The sequence below is a fragment of the Heptranchias perlo genome, chromosome 14, assembly GCF_035084215.1.
Source record: "Heptranchias perlo isolate sHepPer1 chromosome 14, sHepPer1.hap1, whole genome shotgun sequence".
Taxonomy (NCBI): Eukaryota; Metazoa; Chordata; class Chondrichthyes; order Hexanchiformes; family Hexanchidae; genus Heptranchias; species Heptranchias perlo.
The window spans coordinates 47,521,437-47,541,306 of record NC_090338.1 but is presented as its reverse complement, the minus strand read 5'-3'; the positions used below and the strand labels follow the sequence as shown (position 1 = coordinate 47,541,306).

General features: G+C 41.7%; 1 protein-coding gene across 3 annotated transcripts in view; it reads left to right on the top strand.

The window, feature by feature from the left end:
• The window catches only part of ergic1 (endoplasmic reticulum-golgi intermediate compartment 1), a 79,735-nt gene that overhangs the window by 22,544 nt on the left and 37,321 nt on the right, over positions 1-19,870 (top strand). For all 3 annotated transcript variants that reach the window (XM_067996405.1, XM_067996404.1, XM_067996406.1), the window contains one exon: positions 13,609-13,670. In XM_067996405.1, the coding sequence (XP_067852506.1) occupies positions 13,609-13,670 (62 nt within the window). The remainder of the gene's footprint in view (positions 1-13,608; positions 13,671-19,870) is intronic.

The following is a 19,870-nucleotide window of genomic DNA, read 5'->3' as shown; positions in this document are numbered from 1 at the left end:
AAATGTTATAGATTATGGAAAATCTTTTGCATAGCATAACTAGCAGACATTTGAAAACAATTTCTGTATATGTGTTAATTTAATGGTCAAACTGGAGGAATTGTACACTGTACCATAGAGGCTGACACTTTGGGTAATCGCTTGATAATTGTGCTTCATACAAGCTCATTCCTTAAAAGCACCACTAGAATGAAGTTGTGCTATGCAATATTAGCAAATGAATGCTTTAAAACTTTTGTATGAAATTGCTGTGTTGGCTGTTTTAATGAATGCATTAACCCACTTATTTTAAACTTCACAAGTTCACCTTATGTTCTATTTGGCTCAAAATGAAAACTAAGAAATAGGAGCAGGAGTCGGCCATCCGTCCCCTCGAGCCTGCTCCGCCATTCAACAAGATCATGGCTCATCATCTACCTCAACACCATTTTCCTGCACTATCCCCATATCCCTTGATGCCTTGAAATCTATCAATCTCTGTTTTGAATGTACTCAATGACTGAGCCTCCACAACCTTCTGGGGTAGAGAATTCCAAAGATTCACTACCTTCTGAGTGAACCTATTCATTGTACAAGCATGAGTTGGTGCAGATGGGAATACCTACATAATAAGTGTATGAGGTAAAACAGTCAGCAAATGCCAAATATTCAGCATCTTGTCATGGCTGAAGTGATATTAACAAGAGACGATGAGTCATAATGGGAGAAAATAGGAGGAGTGGGCCATTCGGCCCTTCGAGCCTGCTCCGCCATTCAATATGATCATTCAATAGATAAATTTAAAACAGAAATAGACAGTTTTCTAGAAGTAAAGGGAATTAGGGGTTATGGGGAGCGGGCAGGAAATTGGACATGAAGCTGAGTTCGGATCGGTCAATGCCCTGTGGGTGGCGGAGAGGGCCCAGGGGCTGAGTGGCCGGGTCCTGCTCCTACTTCTTGTGTTCTTTAGATTTGTGGTTGGGATCAGATCAGCCATGATCTTATTGAATGGCGGAGCAGGCTCGAGGGGCCGATTGGCCTACTCCTGCTCCTATTTCTTATGTTCTTATGTTCTTATAAAGACTTTTAAGGGACACGTAATATGTGAATAGCTAAGATGGTGGAAGGTAATGAAAACAGAAATGGAAAAGGAAAAGTTGGCATAGCAGAACATTATGGAAACAGGCCATTTGGCCCAAACAGTCCATTGTTGATGTTTGTTCTCCACATGGGCAGTGGTCTGCATCCCATGTGCCCAACCTGTTCCCATATCCCTTTTATCCCCTTGTCCTTCACCACCTATCTAACTGAGATAGAGGATCAGCCATGATCATATTGAATGGCGGAGCAGGCTCGAAGGGCCGAATGGCCCACTCCTATTTTCTATATTTCTATGATTCTTAAACGTTGACATGGCCTCTGCATCAATCACTAACTCAAGTAGTGCATTCCTCAGTCTCATTACCCTCTGTGCGTTATAAAAAAAGAGTTTCTCTTGCTAAATCTCTTAAATTTAATTCTATGTCCCCTTGCTCTAGACCCGTCAACCATTGGAAACGGTCTGTTTCTATCTATTTTGTCCCATCCCGTCCTAATTTTGTACACCTCTGTCAAATCACCAATAATCTCCCCTCTCCTAATGCCCCAATTTTTCTAGTCTTTCTATGTACTTCTATTTCCTCAGACCGGGCAGCATCTTAGTGAATCTGCACTGTTCCCTCTGTTGCCTTAACATCCTTCCTATTATGTGGACCCTAAAATGACAAACAGTTCTCCAACTGTAGTCTTAACGTTTTGATAGATTCACTATTATCTCTTACCACAAAACCCAGTATTCTGATCTTATCCATTTGAGGTCTGCTTTTAATGTCTTGCGAGCCTAAATCACTTCTCTTCCATATCATCCAAGCTTTCCCCGTTCAAACTACAATACTTCTAACCATTTTAAAATCAAATTTGCTACCCTTTCCCTAATTCCATACCCCTTAATCTTCTCCAATTGTCTCCCATTTGGTAACATGTCAAAGACTTTTTGAAAGTCCATGTGTATCGTATCCACTGTATTGCCGTCATCCATCTTATCTGTCGCCTTCTCAAAGAATGCTCATCAGGTTTGTCAAGCACGATCTTCGTTTTTTTGAAATCCATGTTGGCTGCATCTAATTATTTTCTCTTTGTCCAGATATTTAATAATTTCATCTTTAAAGATTCTAGAATTTTCCATACCAAAAATATTAAATTAACTGGCCTGTAATTATCCAGGTTAGGTCCGTCTCCCTTTTTGAAAAGGGTTATTGCATTGGCCATTCTTCAGTCCTGCGGTACATATCCACTATTAATAGAACCCTGAAAAATAATTTGTAATCCTATTTCCCTCAGGCTTCTTGGATGTATCCCTTCCGGTCCTGGCACATTGTCCTCCTTTAACTTAGCTAACTTCTCTAATACTTTCCTTTTGTTTATTGCAATATTTCTCAACTTGCTTTTAATCAATTCAAGATTAACCTCTTCCCCAATAATCTTTTTTTATAAATACTAATGCAAAGAACTTGAGTGTCCCTGCCAAATTCCATTTATCCTTTATTAACACACTATTTTCTCTTGGGATCCTACCTCATACTTAACCATTCTATTTTTACTGATATATTTGTAGAATACTGTACTGTTTGATATTTTTTGAGATTGCTTTGAACACTTCTTTCCTTATCTTTCTCTTAATCTCTTTATTTTATATTCTCTAATTTTTATCATACCTACTGGCTCCATATATCCCTTTCTTCAATTTTAGTTTGTTTCTAACCTCTTTATTTATCCAGTGCATTCTGTAAGTTAAAATAGTCTCTTTTTAATGGTATATATTTATTCTGCACGTTTGCAATCTCCTTTTTTAAATACCCCACTATTGATCTATAGTCCAATATGTATCGATGTCTCTTTCCATTTCACCTTAGCTATCTAATTCCGCATCTTTGTAAAATCTGCCCTGTTCCATTCTAGGCTGACCAAGGTTGTCGCACTGCTTTTTTTCTTCTCCTAGGCTCCTGGAGCCTGCTCTGCTTTGCCAGCTTTTCATGTTTCTATTTCTATCTCCCTTATTTCCAAATGTCTCAGCTAATTTCTCATTATGCTTCCTCTTGTTTGATGTTAATGTTACTTAAGCCATTTAACCAACTCCTGTTTCCACTTAAGTGTGTGTGTGTTCCTCTTTCCCCCTTTTCTGCTCCTTTTTTGAGTGCTGTTCATCTGTAACATTGAAGGGTCTACTACACTTGAAATGGTAAATTGGATGTTCCCTCCACAGACTGACCGACCTGCTGAATGTTGTCAGTTAAACACATTGCAATAATTTACTGGTAAGATGATTTGTTTTGGTGGTCTTGGATGTACAATGAATGTTCCCAAGAAGACTGAAAACATTCTGATCTTCTTTGAATAGTGCCATGATATCTTTCACATCCACTTAAGCAGGCAGAGCCCTGGTTTAATGGCACCTCTAACAATGCAGTACACTGAAATGCTCACCCTAGATTAAGTGCTTAAATCTGTGAGTGGGGCTTAAACTCACAACCTTCTGACTCAGAGGCAAGAGTGCTACCAAGGAGCCAAGCTCAGACACAATGTGCTTAGTTACATCTTGTTCTAAGACATAAAGACCATTTAATGACCACAATATTCCATACTAACATCAGCTTCTTTTGTTGCATTCATGTTCCAATGGTTGTGTTATATTCAGCCTTCACATGTATGCTGACAACACACAGCTCTCCTTCTCCACCACCTATGTTGACCCCTCCATTGCCTTTGTGTTGTCAGCCTGCTTGTCTGACATCCAGTCCTAGATAAGCTGCAATTTCCACTAGTTGAAAATGAGTAAGACTGAAGTTATTTTCTTTAAGTCCACCACAAACTTGGCACCCTTGTCATCAATTACATTCCCCTCCCAGCCACTGTTCCTTTTGAAACTGGTACTGGAAATTGTAGGTCTAAGTCTGTGTTAATGATGCAAACTGTATCAGAATTTTTACAAGCACACTTTGAGTGGAAATGGCCTTAATGGATACAATTATTTCAGAGTACTTTGAAAAAGGGAGGTAAGGGAAACATTACATGTTCAATCTTGTCACCTTGCTCAGCATACCCGCCTGAGTCAGAGATTCAATCACCATTCCGGGATTTAAGTACGTAATCTAGGCTGACAATCGAATACAGCGCCGAGGAGAATGCTATAATGTCAGATGTCCCGGACAATAAAGCAAGGCTCTATCTGCCACTTACAAAACATAGGGTGGATTTCCATGGCATTATTTGAAGAACAGGGAATCTGGCTAACTTGTCTCTCTCAACTAACAACAAGGACAACAAATTAACTGGTCAATCATTTCACTGCTATTTGTGGGATCATGCTGTTCATAAAATGACTACTGTGTCTGCCTTCATAATCGCTGCATTTCAAAGTAATTTATTGTATATGAAGTGGTTTGACAGATGCAATCAAGTCCTTTTTATAAATGCATATTTTTTAGAAAATATTGTAGATGGTTCCTTTGGGTAATTTTATTCGATTTTCACCGATAAACTTGTGTTTCGAGCTAATTGTGCACATCGACAGAAAACAATTTACTTTGTCAGTAACATACAGCTATTAATTTTAATGAAAATGTGTCCTATAGATTGTTGGCTTATACATTCCATGAAATACAATTGGAAATCTATTTTGATTAATTTAGTGTTACATGATGACTGTACACAAATGAAACCTATCGAAAAGATTGGGACCGGTGGAATATATATGTTGCTCTCCTTGTATCTACAAACAATGATACTAACTCAATTACAATGTAGTACTTAAACAAATCTCAAATGATTTTATTATTGGCCAGTGTTTTTTTCCCCCTCAAAAAAAACCCTACTGGTTTTATTTATCTCCTTTTGATGTGTAAACAATTACAGTTCAATTATGTAGGATAGGGGTACGGTAGCATAATAGTTATGTTACTGGACTAGTAATCTAGAGGCCTGGACTAATAATCCGGAGTCATGAGTTCAAAGCCCACCACAGCAGTTGGGGAATTTAAATTCAATTAATTAAATAAAATCTGGAATTAAAATAATAGTATCAGTAATGGTGGCCATGAAACTACCGGATTGTAGTAAAAACCCATCTGGTTCACTAATGGCCTTTAGGGAAGGAAACCTGCCGTCCTCACCTGGTCTGGCCTATGTGACTCCAGACCCACAGCAATGTGGTTGATTCTTAATTGCCCTCTGAAATGGCCTAGCAAGCCACTCAGTTGTACAATCTCGCTTAAAAAAAAAAAGTCATAAGAATCAAACCGGACGGACCACCCAGCATCGGACCACTAGGCACTGGACACGACGAAGGCAAACCAAGCCCAGTCGCCCTTGTAAAGTCCTCCTCACTAACATCTGGGGACTTGTGCCAAAATTGGGAGAGCTGTCCCACAGACTAGTCAAGCAACAGCCTGACATAGCCATACTCACAGAATCATACCTTTCAGCCAACGTCCCAGACTCTTCCATCACCATCCCTGCCTATGCCCTGTCCCACCGGCAGGACAGACCCACCAGAGGTGGCGGTACAGTGATATACAGTCAGGAGGGAGTGGCCCTGGGAGTCCTTAACATTGACTCCGGACCCCATGAAATCTAATGGCATCAGGTCAAACATGGGTAAGGAAACCTCCTGCTGATTACCATCTACTGTCCTCCCTCAGCTGATGAATCAGTCCTCCCCCATGTCGAGCACCACTTGGAGGAAGCACTGAGGGTAGCAAGGGCACAGAATGTACTCTGGGTGGGGGACTTCAATGTCCACCAAGAGTGACTCGGTAGCACCACTACTGACCGAGCTGGCCGAGTCCTGAAGGACATAGCTGCCAGACTGGGCCTGTGGCAGGTGGTGAGCAAAACAACACGAGGGAAAAACTTACTTGACCTCGTCCTCACCAATCTACCTGTCGCAGATGCATTTGTCCATGACAGTATTGGTAGGAGTGACCACCCCACAGTCCCGTCTTCGCACTGAGGACACCATCCAACATGTTGTGTGGCACTACCACCGTGCTAAATGGGATAGATTCAGAGCAGATCCAGCAGCTCAAAACTGGGCATCCATGAGGCGCTGTGGGCCATCAGCAGCAGCAGAATTGTATTCCATCACAATCTGTAACCTCATGGCCCGGCATATTCCTCACTCTACCATTACCAACAAGCCAGGGGATCAACCCTGGTTCAATGAGGAGTGTAGAAGAGCATGCCAGGAGCAGCACCTGGCATACCTAAAAATGAGGTGCCAACCTGGTGAAGCTACAACTCAGGACTACATGCATGCTATCAGCGGAAGCAATGTGCCATAGACAGAGCTAAGCGATTCCACAACCAACAGATCAGATCAAAGCTCTGCAGTTCTGCCATATCCAGTCGTGAATGGTGGTGGACAATTGAACAACTAACGGGAGGAGGAGGCTCTGTAAACATCCCCATCCTCAATGATGGCAGAGTCCAGCACGTGAGTGCAAAAGACAAGGCTGAAGCATTTGCAACCATCTTCAGCCAGAAGTGCCGAGTGAATGATCCATCTCGGCCTCCTCCCGATGTCCCCACCATCACAGAAGCCAGTCTTCAGCCAATTCTCTTCACTCCACATGATATCAAGAAACGGCTGAGTGCACTGGATACAGCAAAGGCTATGGGCCCCGACAACATCCCGGCTGTAGTGCTGAAGACTTGTACTCCAGAACTAGCTGCGCCTCCAGTCAAGCTGTTCCAGTACATACAACACTGGCATCTACCCGACAATGTGGAAAATTGCCCAGGTATGTCCTGTCCACAAAAAGCAGGACAAATCCAATCCGGCCAATTACTGCCCCATCAGTCTACTCTCAATCATCAGCAAAGTGATGGAAGGTGTCGTTGACAGTGCTATCAAGCGGCACTTACTCACCAATAACCTGCTCACTGATGCTCAGTTTGGGTTCTGCCAGAACCACTCGGCTCCAGACCTCATTACAGGACAAAAGAGCTGAATTCCAGAGGTGAGGTGAGAATGACTGCCCTTGACATCAAGGCAGCATTTGACCGAGTGTGGCACCAAGGAGCCCGAGTAAAATTGAAGTCGATGGGAATCGGGGAAAACTCTCCAGTGGCTGGAGTCATACCGAGCACAAAGGAAGATGGTAGTGGTTGTTTGAGGCCGATCATGTCAGCTCCAGGACATTGCTGCAGGCGTTCCTCAGGGCAGTGTCCTAGGCCCAACCATTTTCAGCTGCTTCATCAATGACCTTCCCTCCATCATAAGGTCAGAAATGTGGATGTTCGCTGATGATTGCACAGTGTTCAGTTCCATTCGCAACCCCTCAGATAATGAAGCAGTCCGTGCCCACATGCAGCAAGACCGGGACAACGTCCAGGCTTGGGCTGATAAGTGGCACGTAACATTCTTGCCAGGCAATGACCATCTCCAACCAGAGAGTGTCTAACCACCTCCCCTTGACATTCAACAGCATTACCATCGCCGAATCCCCCACCATCAACATCCTGGGGGTCACCATTGACCAGAAACTTAAGTGGACCAGCCATATAATTACTGTGGCTACAAGAGCAGGCCAGAGGCTGGGTATTCTGCGGCGAGTGACTCACCTCCTGACTCCCCAAAGCCTTTCCACCATCTACAGGCACAAGTCAGGAGTGTGATGGAATACTCTCCACTTGCCTGGATGAGCGCAGCTCCAACAACACTCAAGAAGCTCGACACCATCCAAGACAAAGCAGCCCGCTTGATTGGCACCCCATCCACCACCCTAATCATTCGCTTCCTTCACCACTGGCGCACTGTGACTGCAGTGTGTACTGTTCACAGGATGCACTGCAGCAACTCGCCAAGGCTTCTTCGACAGCACCTCCCAAACCCGCGATCTCTACCATCTAGAGGGACATGAACAGCAGGCACGTGGGAACAACACCACCTGCACGTTCCTCTCCAAGTCACACACCATCCTGCCTTGGAAATATATTGCCATTCCTTCATCGTTGCTGGGTCAAAATCCTGGACCTCCCTTCCTAACAGCACTGTAGCGGTTCAAAAAGGTGGCTCACCACCACCTTCTCAAGGGCAATTAGGGATGGGCAATAAATGCTGGCCTTGCCAGCGACGCCCACATCCCATGAATGAATAAAAAAAAATGTATGAAGAGATAAATGGGTTGGAAGCACGTTGCCTTGTTCACAATGATGTCATTGTGTCTGCTTCTATTTTTTAATTTTTTAGGAACTGATCCTGCCAGAGAAGTCCCCAATGAGGCAAGCACACCCCCTTTAATTAGAAACCAATTCGCTGTGCTAGCAGCCACTTGAAACAACCACCTTTTGAGTTTGCTGTTTTGGATTATGGCTGCACTAGTAGTAATACTGATGAAATCAGTATAATTTTTGATTTTAAATAATCTTAGTTTTTTTACCTATTGCGACATGTGTGTCGATGTTCTACGGTGCATATTTGATTTTTAGCAGGATTATACAGGATGCCACTTTTTAAATGTTTTGTGCTTGTTTTGCCTTTCTAATTTAAACTTGCTGACTAATGTTATTTTTGTCCATCAACGTTTTTGGATTTGGTCAGTGTTGCTCTCTGTTAATCTTCAGATTAGCCTTCTCTCAGGGTATGTATTTCTACTTTTCACCCTGTTATCCTTTAAGTTCCTCCATATCAATGTATAATCCTTAGTGCACATGATGCATTGTTTTCACTTGAACTCAAAAGGCTGTTTATTCATTAAGCCTGTCCAGTGTGTGCATTGTTGATGAAATAGTTGGTGTTTCCAGTATTGTAGAACTCTGGTTGCTTGGTCATTTTCTAATTTCTACCAAGGAAATGGAACACATTTAAATCCATTATCAGCGAAACATGTCCTTTATTTTGCATTGCAGTTTAGGGCACACGGCTTCATATTCCAGCTTCAGCTCACATTTGCAACCAGACTTCTCCTCGCAGTGACATTTTATCAATCTTCTTTAGATTATGGGTAGAAATTGTGTCAAGGAAGTGACCCTTTTTGTACCACTTGACCAGTCAACCAAGAAATGGCTTGCAGTCTTTGGGGAGGGGAGGGGGTGGAGGTTAATGTCCAGGCTTGACACTTCAATCTGACAATGGGGGGCTACTAGGTGGGTGGGGAGGGGAATAAAGAAAATGGCTTGTCAGAATTTACACCATTTGTATCAATGGTGTGGCATACCAACTTTATTCCTTGGCAATCAAATGTCACGGAGTAACTGGCTAATGTTTATAGTACAATATGTCGTGGAACCAACCAGGGAACAGGCTATTTTAGGTCTTGTGTAGAGACAGGGTTAATTAGTAATCTCATAGTAAAGGATCCTCTGGGGAAGAGTTATCATAATATGAATTTCACATTGAATTTGAGAGTGACATACTTAAGTCCGAAACTAGAGTCTTAAACTTAGATGAAGCCAATTACATAGGTATGAGGGACGTGTTGGCTAAGATAGATTGGGAAATCAGATTAAAAGGTATGACAATAGATAAGCAATGGCAAACATTTAAAGAAATATTTCAGAATTCTCAATGAATATACATTCCATTGAGAAATATGAACTCCCCAGGAAAGGCGATCCATCCGTGGCTAACTAAAGAAGTTAAGCATAGTATTAGATTAAAAGAAGAGGTTTATAATATTGTGAAGAATAGTAAACCTGAGGATTGGGAGAGTTTTAGAAATCAGCAAAGGATGACCAAAAAATTGATAAAAAGGGACAAAATAGAATGAGAGTAAACTAACAAGAAATATAAAAACAGATTGTAAGAGCTTCTACACTATGTAAAAAGGAAAGAAAAAAAAGTAAACGTTTGTCCCTTAGAGGCTGAGACAGGAGAAATTATAATGGGGAATAAGGAAATGACAGATGTTAAACAAATATTTTGTATCTGCAAAAGGCATTCGATAAGGTGCCACATAAAAGATTGTTACGCAAGATAGGGCTCATGGGGTTGGGGGTAATATATTCGCATGGATAGAGGATTGGTTAACGGACATAAAAGAGAGTAGGGGTAAAAGGATCATTTCAGGTTGGCAGGCTGTAACTAGTGGGGTGCCGCAAGGATCGGTGCTTGGGCCTCAGCTATTTACAATCTATATTAATGACTTGGATACATTACAGTCATGTAATGTATCGTATCTAAGTTTGCTGACGATACAAACGTAGGTGGGAAAGTAAGATGTGAGGAGGGCGCCGAGTCTGCAAAGGGATATCGACAGGTTAAGTGAGTGGACAAGAAGGTAACAGTTGGAGTATAATGTGGGGAAATGTGAGATTATTCACTTTGGTAGGAAGAATAGAAAAGTAGAATATTTTTTTAAATGGTGAGAAACTATTAAATGGTGGTGGTCAAAGAGGTCTGGGTGTCCTCGTACAAGAAACCAAGTTAGCGTGCAGGTACAGCAAGCAATTAGGAAGGCAAATGGAATGTTGGCCTTTATTGCAAGGGGGTTGGAGTACAAGAGTAAGGAAGTCCTGCTACAATTGTACAGGGCTTTGGTGAGACCACACCTGGAGTACTGCGTACAGTTTTGGTCTCCTTATCTAAGGAAGGATATACTTGCCTTAGAGGTGGTGCAATGAAGGTTCACTAGATTAATTCCTGGGATGAGAGGGTTGTCCTATGAGGAAAGATTGAGTAGAATGGGCCTATACTCTCTGGAGTTTAGAAGAATGAGAGGTGATCTCATTGAAACATGTAAGGTTCTGAGGGGGCTTGACAGGGTAGATGCTGAGAGGTTGTTTCCTTTGTCTGGAGAGTGTAGTCTCAGGATAAGGGGTCAGCCATTTAAGACTGAAATGAGGAGGAATTTCTTCACTCAAGAGGGTTGTGAATCTTTGGAATTCTCTACCCCAAAAGGCTGTGGTTGCTGAGTCTTTGAATATATTCAAGGCTGAGATAGATAGATTTTTGGACTTTTTAAAAATTCGTTCACGGGATGTGGGCGTCGCTGGCAAGGCCGGCATTTATTGCCCATCTCTAATTGCCCTCGAGAAGGTGGTGGTGAGCCGCCTTCTTGAACCGCTGCAGTCCGTGTGGTGACGGTTCTCCCACAGTGCTGTTAGGAAGGGAGTTCCAGGATTTTGACCCAGCGACAATGAAGGAACGGCGATATATTTCCAAGTCGGGATGGTGTGTGACTTGGAGGGGAACATGCAGGTGGTGTTGTTCCCATGCGCCTGCTGCCCTTGTCCTTCTAGGTGGTAGACGTCGCGGGTTTGGGAGGTGCTGTCGAAGCAGCCTTGGCGAGTTGCTGCAGTGCATCCTGTGGATGGTGCACACTGCAGCCACAGTGCGCCGGTGGTGAAGGGAGTGAATGTTTAGGGTGGTGGATGGGGTGCCAATCAAGCGGGCTGCTTTATCTTGGATGGTGTCGAGCTTCTTGAGTGTTGTTGGAGCTGCACTCATCCAGGCAAGTGGAGAGTATTCCATCACACTCCTGACTTGTGCCTTGTAGATGGTGGAAAGGCTTTGGGGAGTCAGGAGGTGAGTCACTATAGTCACTATAGGCGAATCAAGGGATATGGGGATCAGGCGGGAAAGTGGAGTTGAGGTAGAAGATCATCCATGATTCTATTGAATGGCGGAGCAGGCTCAAGGGGCCATATGGCCTATTACTGCTCCTAATTCTTATGTTCTTGTAATACATGCAGTCATGTTGATGGTCAACTGTTGCTGGTAAAAAAGAGACCAAAAAAGACAAGTAGAATAAAACTTCCCTCAAGTTTTACAGTTCATCCTTATATCTCAAAAAATGTTTTGGATTCAGATAATGGTTATAAATCTGTTGAGATTTGCTCCCAACTTTGTCAAAATCTCATTGAAGGCTTCAGATGCTATCTTAAACTAGTAGTAAAGTTTGTTTGGTTCCTTGACTCTTGCTTCTGGGTTTCCGCTATATAGTATTTTAGAGTGTCTTTTTTCTTATGTTATACTGCTGAAATGGAGGAATCTTATTTCCTTCTTTGGTAATGCATTTGTGTTTGTAAACTGTAATCAGCTTGCTGCTGCTTCCTGTGAATGTCCCTTGAGCATGCTACAGTATCAACATTTTGTTTCTGAACACACAACAGCTGAAAGGACTTTGATTGCTTACAGTTATTTAAATCACATTTCCGTGATGTGTGATACCCTGTACCACTGGAATGTTGATGGTTGGATTTAATGAATACAGTTCAGGATGTCTTTCTTCCTTTCCCAGTCTAATGTTATCAGATGTTTCATTTTACCTAAAGTTATTTTGATTTGACGTCCCACTAAATCACTCGTAGCCTCTCACTCCTGCTGTTCACTCTGGTACAGTCCTCCATTTTTTGCTCTCAAGTCTGCGGGCTGCAAACTCGCACTCAACTGGTGCATGATTGGTCTTGTCATTCTTTGTCAGATCTGGCTTGATCATGTTAAGCAGTACTATGCCCCTGTCCCCAGCCAATCCTCCTCCTACTACATGATTATCCATAAGGATAATTCAAGGTTTCTTTTCTCTATTATGAACTGCTTGCTCAAACCTCTTTTCCCTGCCCTCTACACCCTTGCCTCCAACACTAAGTGCAAAAAGCACATAAAGTTCATGGGCCCTGATACCATTTATGTAACTGCATCTGTGTTTACCTCCCTTCCTCCCTATCTTCAAACTCCTGTTGTTCTGCAATTTGTCTCCCTTCTCTTCCTCCATTCTTGGTCCTCTCTATGCTTATCTCTTCCATGAGATCCATCTCCTGCTCCCACAATCCCTATCTTAACTCAGTTCCAGTCCACTCAATTAACCTTCCTGGTCTCATGTATGCAGACATTGTTAAAGGCTCCCTTTTCTTTTGGATTTTCCCCCCTTTTAAAATCATCATTATCACTTCCCTCCTCAAAAGCCAACCCTCAAAAGAAGAACATAAGAACCTGTTCAACTACCCTCCATCTCTAATATCCCTTTCTTCTCTAAGGTCCTTTGAAAATGTCAATGCCTCTGAGCTTTATGTCCATCTCACCCAAAACTCTGTTCGAATTCCTTCAATCCTGGCAACTTTCCTACTCACAGCATTGAGACTACCCTGACCAAAGTCACACACGACATCCTCTGTGCCTATGCATTTATCCCTCCTTGTCCTGTTGAATTTCTCTATAGCCTTTGATGCAGTTGATCACAACTTCCTCCTCTATTGTCTACCTTTGTTGGAGTGAACCTTACGTGGTTCTATTCCTAACTGTCCCAAAGCAACCAGTGCATTTCCAGTAATGGTTTCTGTTCCTGCCCCTGCTCTACCTCACCACCATTTCCCTTCACCTCTCTGTACTGCCAGACTGCCTGTCTGACATTAAGTTGTGGATGAGTGGAAATTTTTTTCTATCTGAATATCTGGAAGGCCAAAACCATCATTTTTGGCCCCCAGCATAAACTAAAGTCTCTTGCTGATTCCACCTCTCTTAAGCTGAATCAGGCCTTGCAAAACCATTGAATTCTGTTCAATCCAGAGCTGAATTTCAAACACTACATTCTATCCATCACTCATATGGTTGATGAAAAATATTGATTTAAATATTTTCATGTTTTCTCCTAGACTTGATATCTACAGGAAAGTACCAAAAGACCTTACACAGCCCACGTACACGGGAGCTTTCAGTAAGTATTGTGGTATAACATTCTGCTTGCTTTTACAACTTAATCTCATGTCAGTTTAAAAAAGTGTTGTCAAGTATTCATACAAAAATAACAACAGTTCAAAAGAGAGTCCCTTCATTAACAGTGTGGGTCTTCGAGACACTACAACTGCTATTCTGCTAATAAAGTAAATAATCTCCTACTCCTGTCTGACCCCAGCTGTGAAGCACTAGGGGTGTTTGGCATGTTAAAGGTTCTATGTTTTAAAAAAAAAAGTGCAAGTGGTTGTAGAATGTAGTGTTCAGCAGTGTCCATAATTTGGCAACTCTATGTTGACAACAAAATTTAAAACCAAATCGCACCTGCCATTTTGAGAATAGTATGATGGGATGCTGGCCTGCATAGTCAATTCACTGCTACAGTTCGGGCTTTCTCCCAACTCTCTGTTCACAGCAAAACAACAGCTTCCATAAGCAGTCCTTAATCTCCAATAATCTGAAGCTTGCAATTTTATGTATGAAGTGAATCATGATCCACAGGACAAGCCGTGATCCTTTTATTGTGGCCTTTCATACCAGAGGTTGTGCAGGCTGCCTACCATGCACTCCCATCCATTCTGATAGGTGGAAATTCCCACATTGCCTGGCTGTATCATTGAGGCTAAAATTATCAATTCAATTTATTTATAGGAATTATAGTAATACAGAAGCACAAAAGACAGTAAATAATCAATACAATATTTACACAATACTTCTAAAATTTTCCCCAAAATAATAAGTTCAACATATTAGTGTGATAGCTTGGTTTAGTTAGATAGTTAATTACACGTCCTCTGAACCCATCTTTTGTTTCTTTACTTGTCCCATTAGAATCATAGAATGATAGAGCACAGAAGAAGGCCATTCACCCCCTTGTGCCTGTGCTGGATATCACCCACTTTTGCTTTGCACCATCATCTCTTTGATCATTAAATCTTGCCCTCCATCTTATCACAGACCTTCCCCTTTGTTCATTTTCTGACCTCTTTTCGTGGCTCTGCACTTGCTCAAAACCTGTTAATCTCTAGTTATGATGAAATGTCATCAACCTGGAACATTAACTCTGTTTCTCCCTCCACAGATGCTGCCTGACCTGAGTGTTTGCCAGCATTTTATATTTTTATTTCAGATTTCCAGTATCCACAGTATTTTCCTTTTTGTTTTAATTAGTTTGTTAGTCTCCTGTGTCTTGTGGCACGAGGCAATCCATTTCTTCCATTGCTGCCTGTCCAGAGCAAGATATTTGACTTCATTGGAGTATCATCTTGCTTTGCTTTTTGCAGATCATGTTTCTCCACAGCTGATGTTTATATTTACAAATCTGCAATCACAAAGTTTAAAAAAAACTCTTAAGAATACAGCTACCCAAAGTCAGCCTTTAAATCACATTGGTCCAACTGTCTTAAAATGTTTTAATATTGTTTAATGTACGACAGAGCTCTGGGACGTTTTACTATGTTAAAGACGCTATATAAATGCAAGTTGTTGTTATCGCTATGCCCTTTTTCATGTTTCGGACCAAATGCTAATTCCAAATCCAAATGCCTACAGTAATGATCCAAGATCATATTGAGTGGCCTAGTGATGAGACAATTGTGGAACCATAGAATTTTACAGAATGGGAGAGGAGGTCATTCTGCCCATCAGGGATGTACCAGCTTTTTGTTAAAACTAATCATTTCCAGTTAACCTGTTCCTACTGGGCTACCCTGGAAATAGACTTGTATCTAAACTAAACAAATCTCCCTGCCTTGTTCTTTCCTATAGCTCTGTATATTCCTCTGCTTCAAATATTTATCCTGTTTGCCTCAATAGATGCAATGGTCTCTGCCTTAAACACTTCCCAGTGGCAAAGCATTCCATGCTCCAACAACTCTCTGAATAAAGACATTTCTCCTGACTCCTTTCTTCACTCTCCTGTTGACCGTTCTAAATTGATCACCCCCTCATCCCTGATTTCCGAACCAGAGGAAACACTCGTCCCTGACACAACCATTCATAATTTTAAAAACCTCCTTTTAGCTTTTTTTGCTCCTGTGGAAATAGTCAAGCATTACGAGTCTCTCTTGGTAACTATAGCTTCCCATCCCTGACATCGTGCTATTGAATCTGCGTTGTGCATTCTTTCTATGGCTTTAATGTCCTTCCTATAACGAGGTGCCTGAAACTTGCACACAGTACTCTAACTATAGCCTAATCATTACCTTGTACAATTTTATCATTACCTCTTTACTTTATACCCCCATTTATATAACCTAAAATAGAATAGATAACGTTTTTTTTTGTACGAACAGTCTTAATTTTTTGAGTGGTTTTGAAGTAGAAACATGTTGCTTTGTTTGCCCTAAATATTTGTGCCTCCGTCTACTCGTGGTGCAGTTGCACAAATGCAATATTTGGTTATTGCAGTTGGATGACGTAACTATGCTTTCCTGATCTTTATTTCAGAAAAATCACATGATCTGTAACTGGACAATGGTGATACATTGGGATTACTCATTTTTGACAGTTTAGTATTCATGAGTCAGAATTTAGTGACTGTAAATCGCACATCTCCCAGTGCTGTAACACGTTTCCTCCCTTTTGATGCACGTCATAACCCACATCATTCTTGCAATGCAGTGACTACTTTACTTTCAAACGCAAGCAGTGGTACCCTTAAAGGGTTATGTGCTGTGAAGTATACAGTTCTAAAATGTAAATTTTAGTTAATTAGGAAAATGGGGTAGATTTACAACACAAAACAAGAATGTAAAGTGGAAATGAACTGTATAAGAGCACAATTGCAATTAGTGCCAGTATTGCTAAAAATGTCGACTTTTTAAAAGTTTTGAGAAAAAATAATCCTGAGATCAATAATACCAAACAAAATTGCATATGGTTTCTAAAGTGTACAGTGCTTATCCACACAAATAATTCATTCTCCTATTTAAGGTAGAGAGCAGAAATATTCTTCATAGATCTGAGGCTCAAATAAGAGAGCGCGTCGTTGAAAAAGAGGATAGAATGACAAAAGTAATGGTTAAAAAGGCACCTGATCTGCAATTTTCTCAGAAAATGGATAAAATTGCAGAATATGGTTCCACAAAACATAATCCCATGTAATCAAAAAATAATTTAACATTTTACCCACTTTTAAAAAAAAAAAAAAGTGGCTCTGATAATGGGAGGTGACAATCAGGACCTTCTGTTTAAAAGAATAACTGCTTGAGCTATTTGATGCTACAATATCAATGTGATGACAAACCAACAGTATTCTGAGAAGAGGAGTCATACATTCAGGAACTTCTCGTAAATAAGAGGAAGTAAAAACAGTGTAGTTTACCGTGAATGTATGATATGCTATAGCCTCTGGTTCATTGAGAGGCTTTTTCATTTGATTTTCTTTTTCTCTTTCTCTCCTTCTTTAATTCTTTAACTTTGGAACGCAGTCAGCTCTTGGTGGAGTAATGAAGTTCAGTGTAGTGCGAGACCTTCCCCTCTTCATTTGCAGTATCTCTATCCCTACCCTCTTGAGTCAGGCTGTTGATCAAAAAGATTAAAAGCTTATAGTCTTTTGTACACTGTACTTTACTTTTGAACCAGAGAAACTAGTGTTAAAAGTTTTAAAATCTGTAAATAAAAACTACTGGTGAAAGGAAACTGAGGCTGAAATGGCTGCTTTATTGAAACCCAGTCCATTTAATCCCTTATGCTGAATACAATAGCGTAGTGGTTATGTTACTGCACTAGTAATCCCTCTAATTTTTTGCTGAATGAATTTGGGTTTGTGCACTGATTTATAAAGGCTGTTTGCGCCACTGTTTTAAAAAAAAATCACAACTTTGAATAGCACATCTTTAGGGTATGTAACAAACAGAACAAATGTACAAAATAATAGATAATTGTAACAAGGCGAGCTGTCAAGGATTTTTAATTAAACAAAACTGATTATAGAAATTTCAGAAGTGAACACTGCCACCAGAGGAATGGGGGCATCCTGATTGAGACCCAGAGTCTGTAGATGACAGGCCAGATGATGGAGAAGAAGACGGTGACTGTCTCTGGTTCAGATGTTTTTACAGTGTAAATCAAGGCTGTGTCTCCGTTAGCGTCATGTGGAGCAGCTATATGGTTTGATGGTTCAGCTCAGTCTAAATGGGGCAGAACTGGCAAATAAAACTTCTGAAAAATAATGAGGCAATAATGTGCAAGTACATCAGGGCTTTATCGAGCCAGGGGTTGTTCAGGCACAAGGTGAAATTGTCCGCTAAAACGACTATTAGCATGAGTCCATCACACTTGAGATATCACACTTCGGACATCACATTTGCTATGTCAAAAGTATAAGAAAAAAGCAAGTCATTTCCTCCTGCTTTTTCTGACCTTCATTACCTTGCCTCTTCCCAAGGGCAGGAGCCTGAGATTTTCTGTTAATGTACAGAAACTTCCCCCAATAATTAGCCTCCAAATGACCTCAGAATCTGCCTATTGAGACCACAATACAGAAGTTACTGATGTTTTTCAATACGTTTAAATGCCATTGTTTCAGCAGTGATTATGTCCCCTAACAGTGATGGAAGCAAACACCCACTGCTACCACCATTGCAAAAACCTAAACCTTTACTACTTAAGCATGCAGACGCGCACTGTTCCCCTGCTTGTGGAATTTACCACTTTTTCCCCTTTCTCCCTTTACTCTTCTTCAGTTAGTGACTTACATTGAGACACAGCTGAGTGTGTTAGCTGTCCTCCGGTACCTCATCCAAATGACCATTCTTCACATACGAGCTGGAACAGTGAAGGCTGTGTACTTCTGTTAACGCTGCGGGCTGAGGTGGCCCTGCTACCTGAGGTGTAACTGGAAACATTCGCTTTGGTGCTTCCAACTTCGCCAGTGCCATAGACACGTGGCCTACTCCTGCTTCTATTTCTAATGTTCTTAAGTTCTAAATTTGAAGTGTGACCACAAACCGGCTCCAAGGTGCCCACTTCCAGGTTTAACAGAGGTGCATTTGGATGCGTGGAAGTAACCTATATGCCGGAGAGGGGTGGATAATTAGTTTAGGCGGGTCGGTGATTATCAAAGCAATTGAGATCATTAGCAGATATTAATGAGGCAATTTTAAATTGAATTCAACAGGCATTAGAATTTAATGCCTCAAGTATGGGTTTCCTGGGCCATGGGAATCCCGGCAGGTAAACGGAGGCGAGAAGGGCCAGATCCATGAGCTAAGTGCCTGTATTGCATTGCTTGTGGGCCAGGAGGAGCAGGAGTGTTCCCGCTCCCTGCCCCCCGCCCCCCTCCCCCCCGAACCCGCCTGGCCGGTCCACCAAGCTTACTTTTAAACGCCCCAGTATCAGCCGACGGCCCCCCCCCCCCCCCCCAATGATGTCCGACTCTACCCACAACCTCATGATGGGCCCCCCATTCAAACACAGAAGACCCCACCCCCACCACCAAATGCGTCGGGTTCAAAACCTGTTGAAAATTTTTTAAAGACATCCTACCGTCAAAATTGGCACGACGTACCTGAATCCCTTACTTCTGGGTTTCTCATCTGACAATCCCCCCCCCCCCCCCCCCCCGCCTCCCGCCAAACTCTTCCCAGCTCCTGATTAAATATCGGGGCCACTGTTTCCAGTGGTTGAATGAAGAGAAATTGATATAAAATTAAATAAGATTTTGGACAGTGAACAGGAGAAACTATTTCACACAGAGGGTTGTGAGGCTGTGGAGTTAGTGATTGAAGCAGAGGCCATGTCATTTAAGAATATGTTAGATAGGTGGTTGAAGGAAAGAGGGATAAAGGGATATGGCAACAGGGTGGGCAGATGGGATTAGGACTGCTCCTCACATGGAGGATAAATACCAGTATGGACAGGATGGGCTGAACGGACTGTTTGTGTTGTAATTTCTATGAAATTGTATGTAGATATTTTATATGTTTGTAACTAATTTGATCTCTATCGTTATGTACTTTTTCTTGATAGGAATTTGTATTTGATCGTCACATCAGATTATGAAACACAGATATACACTTACACATACACATACTTACACCAACAGACACACAATTTCTTGACATGGTTTTCACCATTTTAAAAACTGAGGATTCGTGGAAGGGTGGGAACTGACATTTTCTGTGCAGACATTCTTCCTGCTGTGCTCTGAAATTCCACTGCAGTGATCTCACGACTAGG